Below are 11905 nucleotides of genomic sequence, written 5' to 3'. Positions count from 1 at the left end.
GACGGAGAATGTATAAGAGCTAAATTCCCACAGCTTTCATTGTTATGGATAACAAAACATGATCCCTGATAGCCCAGTACAAACAAATGCCTCATGTCCAAAAAGAATCATCCTAGTGTTTTTCAGAATATTATACAGAGTTTAAGAGACAGATATAAGCTGTGTATTCTTGTTTACAAAATGTAAATGCTGGAGAACAAATTGGTTAAAATATTTATGTATGCATATTGGAAGTTATCCAAGTGACCTGTTAACAGTAAAAATGTGTATGATCTGAACTGGCAAACAAGAGGAAAAATAGATGTGGCCAACTAAATTAAACATGGCTCATAATGTCCATATACAGGGAAAAGAGGAATTATTTGTTGTAGTATGTGAATACAACTAAGCACTTTATGTTCTTATTAATGTGTAATCATTATAACCATAACCACCCACAATGCTTCACAAGGAGGATCTAGAGACCTCATACTTGGTTGTTAATGTACGTCATATTTTCTCTTCTATAAGTAGCTTCCATTATATCACTGTATAAAGATTGACTTAGACATACTTACTGGAATGTTTCTCATTTGTCCCTAACATATGATGTATTGGTTTAAAATAAATGGGTGATTTTGGAAGACTCTTCTATTAGCATCACTAGTCTTTATCAGAATTGTTTTGTTAACACTCACTTGTTTTTCCTTGTGTGGTAACAAATAAATGGTTGTATACCAATATCTTGAATATATTTTCTTATAAGGGTACTACTCGAATATATTCACTTCATATGATTAAAAAATAAATTAAAAAAATGTCAGTTCCTTACTTCAGTGGGACGGCAGTGTGGAGGTTAAATGCTACAGAGACATTTGTGCATCCGTGCAAGATGAGAGAAGAGACATAATTGAGACTGACAAGCGGACGTGTTTATGGATGCCTGAGCAAGCTGCATATTCACTTCCAACCATACAAAGAATAGGTCATTTGGTTATATAACCCAAACACAAGAGATATCCACAGCTCACAGCAGTGTTGTGACTTGCAGACTAACTGAAGAATCTGGATCCATGAAGTCCCCTTGTCACGCACTAGGCAAACAACACAGACAGTTTGAATATGACTCTGCTTGTCATTTATTCAGGTATATATTCTTTTGTCACATAATGTACAGTTTAGTACAACAAGAGTTGACAGACACTTTACTGATATCACAAATGACCCAGTTTTGTAGTCATTCACACAAATTTCACTTCAAGCAGTTAAGGAACCCTTTACCAAGAGTATGTGTTAAGACTGCTTTTCAGTTTACTTCTCTCAGGCCCATCCAATGGCTTAAAAATTGTAAGCTCACAGCGTTTAAGGATAAGATCTTTATTTTAGTCATGGGACTGTTATTTTCAAATCTCAATGTGCTCTGCTGAAAACAACTATCAATAAAAAAAAAAAATGTTTAAAACATCGTCATGCTGGTGTGTTGGTTTTGAGTCACCGACCTGGAAATAGTATTAAGATAAGGAACTCATTTAATTTGCTACATGCTTGTCCCAGGACACAGAAATGGGCCAACATGAACACAAATTTAATGATGAAGGAAATATTTAATAGATCAGCCTCTCTGCAGTACACCAAAGTGTTTTGACTAGACAAATGATATGCATAAATCAAAAAGGTGTTACTGTTAGAAACTGCAAGTTCCACATTCGCATGGTTTCCGACCAGAAGACAGAAGGTAAGCCATTCAGTTTCTGTCCACAGGGTCTATGAAATTCCAAAGTAAGGGGTAATCATTCCATTGCTACCTCCTGTGTCTGAACCTGGACTGGTTTTGGTGATATGTAGGAGCCCATGCCCGCTGCTCTTTCTGCTTCTTCCTGAGTGTACGGCTCGTCTCTCAGTTGCTTTAGCCTGCAATGGAAATATCACATCCAGAGTTAGACCTCCTCTCGTTTTCAGCCAAGCCCAGAGCTCAGTACACCTCCCACTTTAGAATGCAATCATCTAAACATGCTCCCACAGGCCTCTATGCTAAATATGCTAATGTTTAAAAAGCAAGAGGATATCGGCTTCAGAAAACACTAAAGAATAAATGCTTTACCTGAATGCAAAATGATACTTTATATATTAATGAGTATCCCTTTAAACAATCTATCATTTAATAACCAACTTTATTTAGTAAACCACTTTTATACTCTAAACTATTTAAAACGATAGTGTAGTATATAAAATATACGGATTCCAGTATGAGGTTAGTGAAGACACTACTGCAAATGTAAGCAGCACACAGTCAAGTAGTAGGGGAGTACTGTAGGTCAGGGGTAGGCAACCTCGGCATTCTAGCTGTTCTGGAAACAACTAGTCCCATGAGACTATGCAAGACTGGCAGTCAAAGGCATGACTCCCAGAAGCAGTGGCATGATGGGATTTGTAACTTTGGCATAGCTGGAGTGCTGAGGTTGCCTATCCCTGCTGTAGGTTGACAGAAAGTTCAGCGAGACTATATATTTTATGCATTTATTAAAATTATCTACTGACTGTATGCTGCTTACACTGTAATGTAGAGCTGCAATGAATGATTATTTTCATAATCGATTAGTTGGCTGATTTTGTTTACGATAAAATCGGATTAAAAAAAATTAAACAAAAAATACCACCCTTAATTTAAAATAAAATACACATATGCAGTGTTACAAACAAATTTTTTGAAATCACACTACACTGGAACGAATGGCATTGCAGTACCGTGCGTTCCAGAGCGGGTGATAACACTGGGGGTGGGAGGCACGTTTGTGGTGCCATTGAAATGAATGGCACTGCAACACACCTCCCGCACCAGGATTTGTCAGGCTGAAACCAAAAATGACTTTTTTCCCTCCTTTTATAATAATTGAAAAAAAATATTGTATTGTAAGCACATGGCGCTTGAATAGCTTCAGCGAGGAATGACAACTGCCAGTGCCAAGCTTCCGCAGACGGCAGCTGGATGTAAATACAGCAGGTAGTGGGCCTGATGCAGTAGCCAGCCTGCTATTGCCCATTTCAAATTGCAATAGCCAATAGCAAGCTGGCTATTGCACCCGCCCACTGCTTGATGTGCACTTCACCCAGTGTGAAAGAGAGAGCTAGTGGATCCAACCAACTAACTGATGAGAATAGTTGATAACTATTCTCATTATTGAATAATCGTTTTGTTGGTTGCAACCCTACTGTAATGTAGGAAAGCATTAAGAGTTCAGTCAGATTTTTACCTCCATCTGTGACCCCCCAATAGGAAGAGCTTCCTTCACTTCCTGTCCCAGTGATGCCTATATACTGGGGGGGGTTAAGGGTTTGGGCGGTTGCCATCAGAAAAGGTGAACATATACAGTAACAACATTGCCAGTAGTTCTAATCCTGCTCAGTCTTCTAAAAATATGTTTTGTCTGTGTTCCCATTGGATGGATTTCCCATCACTTCCTATCTTGACCTGGCAGGAAGTGGGGAGAAAATTCCCAACAAGCATAGATCAATAAGTGCCTTACAGTGCATCTATCTCTTCCCAGCTCTGTGCAAAATGAAATATGTTTTGGCTGGAGTTGTCTAATTTAGGTATTGTAGTTTATGATCCCAGTTTACTGGACTTCTCCATTATAAAACAAAGTCATGTGCACTAAAAGACTTCAGTCACTTTTCAATGTACGCTAATCTCTATGACAAAAAGCAAGAAGATTACACTCACACTCAATATATCAAGAGTTTTCTTACCTTCTTTTGTGGACTTTAGTTTTGAAATGCTCTTTTAACGTCTTCAGATCCACAAAATATCTCCTAGAAAAACACATCCATTAGTCAGCAAACATAATACATACAAAAATCTGTTATACTATTCTCAAATACTAATTTAACCAAAAAACACTTGCAAAAGGGCACCTTTTAGATGGGATTTTACCAGAACTAAGGCCCGGTTCACACCTGGGCGTTTTGTAGTGCGTTCCTACGCTCTGCAGAACTCTCAAACACCGAAATCCCATTATTTCCTATGGGTATGGTTCACACCTGGGCGTATTACAGGCCGTATGAACGCGCTACAAAACGTCCTACGCCCAAAGAAGTACAGGAGCTTCTTTGGGGCGTTTTTGTCGTGCGTTTCCATTAAGATACAGCCAAGTAGCGCTCGGAAACGTGCATTTGGCGCACTTTTTTTTTACCACGAATCGCGCATATTTGATACGCCTAGGTGTGAACCCAGCCTCAACCAGACTGCAGGTTAAATATTGACTTTTAGTCTAACCCCCAGATGCTATCTTTTCAACAATATCTGTGTAAGGCAGAGGCAGCAAATCTGTTCATCTGTCACACAAACAATTGCAGCAAAAAAGCAGAGGGAGAGCGAAACCAGAGGCTGTTGGCACCCAGAAAGAGTGTCTGGCAGGTAAGTGTCTCAGTGTTTAACTCACTTTTACAACAGAGGCAATGGTGAACTTGTGAAAAATGTGAAATCTGCGCTTATGGAAGGGTTAAGTGTTAAAGCTGCTGCGCTATAGTTTTTAACGACAATGAAATAATGAGTGTGCAGCGCTGTAGGTGTTTTATGTGTTACACATCTATTAACGTGCTAAAATCCCTACAATGGGTAAAGTGTAATCCCTTTTTCAGGGATATATAAATGTGAAATAATTGTGTTTAAACAAATAAAAATACAAACAATATTGGGTGATCCTAGTGTCTTAACATAGCAATACCCTTAATGGTGAATACTTGACTTAAGTGCTGCTTTAAGTAAACCTGTCACAAACCTCAAATACATAAAGTAAAAGTTGCCTTCAGAATAAACCCCAAGTCAAAACAGTAGATCCAGAGACTTAGGCAGCTAAAGTTATAGGAAAGAAATGACTTTTGCTGTAAAAGTAAGGTTGTACTTGACCCATCTGTATTGGTCAATGATGCTTCTAGTTATGTTAAAGTACCAGTATAGAGGCCAGCTAAACTTCAGCTGCATATATCTTTATATCTACTAATTTGCCATTCTTATGCCAGTTTTCATCACACGTGCAGCCTGAATTGACCACCACATTTTAAAGTAAACCCTTTATAAAAAAAAAAAAATGTGCTCAGCTCGCCCCCGATTACACACAGCATACCCCCTTCCCCACACAGGTCCAGACTCCAGACATAACTCCTCCAATGGCTACCTGCACTGTTTGCAGCCCAGATGGTGAAAATCTACTCCCAGGCCATCCACAGCTGTGCACTGATGTCTCAGACCTAAATTGCAATGTTGTTCCTGAAATACTAGTATTTCCCATTCAAGTCTATTAGATGTTAATGATGTTAATGTTAATTAGCTGTTGAACAATGTAGGTACTGACTTGAAGGGGAAAGGGAGGAGGGACACAAAGATAGGCTGTTTTATTTTACAAAGGTGAACATGTATTTTAAGTTGCTACAACCAGGCAAAGAATGTTTACGCAATGTTTGAAGTTGGAGCCAACTAATAAATAAAACACGATGAGACACTGGTATGTATGCCACAGGACATTCCAGAATAAATATATGTCTCAGAGTGGCTGGTAAGGAAGCCAAGTTCACACCTCAGAAAACAGTTGACAATTAATGGCTTTAAATAAATGTATCAAAACTGGAGCAGACAGATTCTGGAGCAGCTGTGCATGGCAACCAATCAGCTTCTCTCTTTCATTTTCAAATCTTAACTGAACAAACTGAAGAGAGAAGCTGATAAGTTGCCATGCAAAGCTGCTCCAGATTTTGATCAATTCCCCCCAGAGTGCTCAATCTCATTTTCTGCAGCCCCCGTTATAAATGAACAGGAATCCTCTATACTGAGTGTTCCTCTTCATTCATAACATGAGGACAGAGTGTGTTTACTATAACCACAATCATGAATGAATGGGAAGTGATGCAGATCACTCCCATTCATTCATAATTGGGGGCACAGTAAACATACTATGTCCTCAATTATTTACAAACACTCAGCAATCAGCTGATTTTGCCGACTGCTTGTACCCGCTCTCCATCCTGACTCACTGTCACAGGAGGCTGAGCAAGCGGTGGGGGGAGGAGAGCTCGGTCTCTTCTGACAGGTGACTCCTCCCCTGCACCGCCAGCCCAACCTCCTGTGACAGCTGTCTCAGCCCCCCACACCGCCGCTCTATACTGAGCTTAGGGTGCTGGGAGGACGTTAGTTTGTGTCCTCCCGTTACCCTAAGGAGAACTATGGGGAAAAACACTGACCCCACAGTTCTCCTTTAACAAGAACACTTATGAAAATGCAAATCATATGAAAGCATACTACAGTAATACTAATACTGGCCAAACAACCATTTCTGGCCTCCACTATCAATAGTCACACAAGCTTGGTCATAACACACCACCGGCCTGCAGACTAGATATTTAGTGAAGGAGCAGCAGCCCACTGATTAACAATTATTCTGCTAACTCAGCTCTCTCCTCCTGTCAACATGTCCACTGCCAGCACATGTGTTGTCCTGAAGAGCCTGACTGACTCCTAGTGCTTCTCCCTTTTGTCTATTTGCAGTGTTGTTATACAGGGAATTCCAGAAGACTGATGTGAGGACAAATCCTGGTACTTACACTACGTACATATAAATACATTTCTTGTCCAATTGTGGTTTTCTGCTGTGGTACACTCAGAAACATTTAATCTTTCTCCTCTATCAGGCTCTGCAAAACATATCCACCATGTTAGGCTTAGTATTGTTTATATTAGACTTAGGGGGCTACCATGTTTGCTGTATGTTCAAGTTGTAACAGTCCCCTTGAGGTCCATTGTACCATAACATGCACAGTGAGGCCTTCACCTGAACTGGCCATTTTTACTAAAGGGCAGATGAGTCCATCTCCCTTTACTTCCTGGAACTCTGGCACCGAACTCTGGCACAGACCATGCACATCATCTTAGGGGAGGAAAATGCCTTTTCCTGAGATCTCATAAGATTACAGATGCGATTTCCCAGAAATGCTCTGCTGATGTAACCTTCCCAGGATGCAATGCTTGGGCACAGAGCTGAACCCTGATTTGATGTTTAGCCACAGTGGGTAAAGGTCCACTTTAAAGAACTCTGGGCAATTTTTTTATAAACCCTTACAGTGTGGCAGTGGGGCTGTCCTGACATTGGAAGGGTTAACTGCTCATTTTGGCAGTTCTGAATTAATCATCACGTATATGTGTTTGCATGTGCATGAAGGGGATCTGAATTTTTTTTTTTTTAATTTGATTTATTACTTTTTCTTTTCCGCTAAACTTTATTACTATTACAGTGAGCTGAGAGGTCCTCTATGTGATAGAGTTTTAGTGACAGGTCCTCTTTAGGGAGACATTAAAGTGACATTAAAGTCAAAGATACTTTTCCCTTCCCCCCCCCTCCAATGTTAATTAAAGCACTTACCTTAAATGATGTCTCTTAATCCGATCTTTTTCTTTCCTGTCGTTTTCAGCCTTCTCTCCAGCGCTGCTGCGGGTCTCCGATCCAGCGCTGACTCCTCTCTCCTTGCTGGCACTTCCTGTCCCATGGTGTCTGTGCGGGTGCACGCCATCCATATACTTACCTTGTAAGTGATGATTAATTCAGTGATGATTAATTCAGAACTCCAGGCAGAATTTTTAGTAACCCTTGAAGTTGGGCTACCCCCACGCTGAAAGGGTTAATTGCTAATTTTTGTGTAGGTAAAAAAAGAAAAGGTTATACTCACCCGATCCTTCAAGCCAGCTTGTTCTTAGACTGATTCCTGAAGCCTCCCGCCACCTTCACAGCAGCAGTCTAAGGTCCGTAAATCATCATGTTATATACACTACATAGTGTATAGACATGAGGACACTGAGGAACATTCCAATGCTGGAGCATAGAAGAAGACAGGCTTCAAGGGCCGGAGTAGCAGGCAGTCGGCTCAGTGGTTCAGGTGAGTATAACTTTTTGTTTAACACCTAGACAAAAACGAGCACTTAACCTTTGCAGTGCATGGCTAGCCCAACTGCAAGGGTTAGGAACACCTTTGCCTGGAGTTGTTCTTTAAGCAATATTTATTAGGCATTATCACACAAGCCACAGTAAGAGGAGTAATTCTAGTACCATTATTTATAGTTAACTGATTAGCTGTATAGGTTTCTAAGCGTGGCCTATGGAAATGTTTGGATAGTGTAGTTTGTTGCCATTTCACAGCTGCGCACAATTTTAAGTCTTGACATCTTTGGTATCTGTTTGCTCAACTCAGTCCAATGTCTTAAAGTTTTTTTTTGGCACTAAAATTAATTTAAATGTATTTTTACTGAAAATAAAGATTTGATAAACTGTTGCACTAATATTGTGCAGCATAAAAAAATTGAAACTACCACTATTTCATTCTCTGAGCCCGCTGCTTTCAGAAAATATATAGATAGGAATTTATCAAAACTGGAGCAGTTGTGCATGGCAACCAATCAGCTTCTATCTTCAGTTTGTTCAGTTAAGCTTTCAAAATGAAAGATAGAAAATGAATGGTTACTATGGACAACTGCTCCAGTTTTTATGAATCCCCCCATGTTTTGGGTTTATTGTTTTATGCAATCTTTATTTCATTTTTATCAAATGTTACAAGAAATTGACAAAAAAAGGACATGCTCTCGTAGGAGCCAAGAAACAAGTAAGAGACAACAGTACTAGGCTCCATCAATGTGCCTTACAGGTTTGTGGCCAAAAAAAACTTCAAGAGTAGGCCACCCAGGTATTAATAACAGGTACAGTAGTAGGCACAGTCATAGGAGGGGGAGAGGAGAGAGACAATGGGAAGGGTGAGGAAGGTGGCGGGTCTAAGGTGGGGGATGTTTTGGGGTTTTAAGTGAGTGTTCATGTAACAAAACGTGCAGGTTATCATGTGTACACAAAATGTGTGCTCTGGCAGTGAAAGGGTAAAGTGATATTAAAGTCAAACTGTATTAAATGGTGATAAAATCACCTACAATTATGGCTGCAACAACTAATTGATTACAACTTTCTCCTTCAGGTCCCTCCTCTGCCGATTGACAGCAGGCAGGTGCAATAGCCAGCCAGGTTTTGGCTATTGTCATTTGAGAAAAAAAAATGTTATATATATATATATATATCATTTTCTGTTTTGGCCTGATAAATTTAGCTGCAGGAGGTGTGTTGCGGTGCCATTCATTTCAATGGATCCCAAATGCACCTCCCGTCCGCAGTGTGATTGCTCGCACTGAAACACGCGGTACTGCAATGCCCTGCGTCCCAGTGCAGTGTGATTTTTAAAAAAATGTGCATACTGTTTTTTTCTGAAGTAAACTTTATGTCTGCAACGCTGCATTTGTGTATTTTATTTTAATACCGTCATTTAATTTTTTTTATTTTATCTGATTAATGGAAATGAATAATCAGCTAATTGATTATGAAAAAGCAAGTTAGGTACCTGGTAACTTCTTTTCCAGGAATCTTCCAGGGCAGCATCTGAGAGAGAGAGAATCCAACCACCCAAATAGGAAACACATCATCCACAATTAAAATAAAAGGGGCGGTACAGCCCCACCACCTCAGTATTACAAAAGAACCGTAGGTAGGGGGACCACCTAATAGTAATAATGCAAACAATGTTGAACACACCCCTCAACAGGCAGGGCGGGAATCCCTGCTGCCCTGGAAGATTACTGGAAAAGAAGTTACCAGGTACCTAACTTGCTTTTTCCCCAAGTCATCTTCCAGGGCAGCATAAGGCTCTGAACAGGCCAAAATATTCTTGGATTTCCTCCAAGGGTGACTGAATTCTAAGTAGCATCTGGCAACTACTGTAGCCTGGATAAGGGAGCTTGTTACTACTCATGGACGAGTTAGAATAAAAAAATGTACGTGGCAAGTCTGGCTGCAGCCCTATACTGCCATCAGTACTACTAACTGGGTCAACTTGCCCCCAGTTTATCGATGTTGTGTAACAGACACCACTGATTATGTAAGATAACTATCTGATATGTTCAGTTTATCGATGTGGTGTAACATAGATACCACAAAATTACATAAGGACACTATCCTATATGTTGGGAGCACGAGCAGCAGCCAGCTGCTGTAAATCTGGCACAAAGTTTACTGTTATAACATGGATGCTTGATAAAGAGGGAAGACATGCAAGAATAATCGTATGAGGCCCAGGGGAACTCAGAAAAAACAGTGCTTAAGCCGTCTAAGGGGTTGACAAAATATAGGCTGCAAGAAGTCTACAGCATGCCCAAGCCGTCACTGACCCGAACCTACTAGTAGTTTGCAGGAGGGAAGAAAGGTGTTGACATCATGGTACAACCCTTTAAACTACTTGTCATGGGCTTGGAGTTCTAATAACCAATCACCCCCAAGTAGTTAGCCTGTAATTGTGTAGTTGCAGCCCCAGACGTGTAATCCGTTAGGGTTGCACTGAATTAAGTACTGTAAATTTATACAATTGCCTAAAGTAGTAACAGGGATATTTCAATGCTAAGATAACTAACTATATCCCAAACCAGTGATACTAAAGAGTAAAACTGGTCGTTCCGTAGAAGTATAGTTACACAGTCCATAGAGAAACAAACTGTGATGAAATGTAGATGCTGAGAGTCATACTACGTCGTAACCAACAATGCTTCCAACCAAGTGGTAATCGGGTATCCTGTACCTTTGTGGCTATATAGATACACAAGGTATGAAATTAGATCACATAGTTACTGAGGTTCATAACTACGTGACAACCAATAATACTTTAACCATGATGGGATCAGTTAGTCTGTAGATGGTGAGTTACACAAACCAACTAAGAAACAAACCCATTACCGATACCCGGCTACATCATATTCGATGATGCATCACACACAAAAAAAATGGTAATCCCGTCCTGTACAAGTACTCTCACAGAAAAAGTAAATTGGTTATGTCGGGGACAGTATATTAATACCTACACATGAGGTATGTACAATACTGAGATCCGAAATGGCCTCCTGAACCAAAGATGCCTTCACTAAAGCAGTTGTTTGGGTATTTCAGAGACAGTATAGTAATACCAGCTCACAAGGTATACACCAGGACAGAGATTCACTGCTACTTCATGAACCATGATGGTTCCACTAAATCAATGATTTGGTAATTCAGAGACAGTATAGCAATACCAATACATAAGGTATGTGCAAACACTGAGATTCATAACCATCTCATGAACCAATAATGTTTACATAAAAGCAGTGAATTGGTCATCTTAGAGGAAGCATTGTAATACCAATACATTAGGTATGCCCAACACTGAGATTTATAAACTACCTCATGAGCGAAAGAGCTACCACTTAAAATAAAATCGGTTTGTCTCAGAGACAGTATAGCAATACCAACACCTAAGGTATGCAATAGTGCAAGTCTCCACCATCTCCTGAACCAATATCCTTTTACCAAAGCAGTAATTGGTTTATTTCAGACACAGTATGGTAATACAAACATAAGGTATACACATACCGAGGGACCCCACCATCTCCCGAACCATTATTATTTCACTAAAGCAAATAAATTGGTTATCTCAGCGACAGTACAGCAATACCAATAAGCAAGGTATGCGCAATCACTGAGATTCACAACTACCCCATGTACCTGTGACGCTCTCACTAACAGTAGTAAATGGGTCATCATAGAGACAGCATAGGAACACCGATACATAAAAGGAATGCCCAACTGCGATTCATTAACTATTTAATGAACCAATGGTGCTTTCACTAAAGCAATAAGTGTTTATTCCAGTGGCAGTATAGTGATACTAACACATAAGGCATGCACATACCGAGCGTCTCACTCTATCTCCTGAACCATATTCTTTTACCAAAGCAGAAATTGGTTTACTTCACAGACAGTATGGTAATACCAACATAATGTATGCAGATACAAAGGGTCCCGATTGTCTCCTGAACCATATTCTTTTA

General features: G+C 40.0%; 1 protein-coding gene across 1 annotated transcript in view; it reads right to left on the bottom strand.

Moving 5' to 3' along the window:
• Nucleotides 1-1573: 1573 nt before the first annotated feature.
• ZNF593 (zinc finger protein 593) overlaps nt 1574-11905 on the bottom strand; it is a 21791-nt gene continuing 11459 nt past the window's right edge. Inside the window, exons 3-4 of the mRNA XM_018567009.1 lie at nt 3727-3789; nt 1574-1890 (exon numbers count right to left, since the gene is read on the bottom strand). Of these exons, the coding sequence (XP_018422511.1) occupies nt 1770-1890; nt 3727-3789 (184 nt within the window). The 3' untranslated portion in view covers nt 1574-1769. The remainder of the gene's footprint in view (nt 1891-3726; nt 3790-11905) is intronic.

The sequence above is a fragment of the Nanorana parkeri genome, unplaced genomic scaffold (genome assembly GCF_000935625.1).
Source record: "Nanorana parkeri isolate BGI_ZX_2015 unplaced genomic scaffold, ASM93562v1 scaffold996, whole genome shotgun sequence".
Lineage (NCBI taxonomy): Eukaryota > Metazoa > Chordata > Amphibia > Anura > Dicroglossidae > Nanorana > Nanorana parkeri.
The sequence above is the reverse complement of the archived record's forward strand: the minus strand, read 5'-3'. Positions and strand labels throughout refer to the sequence as shown.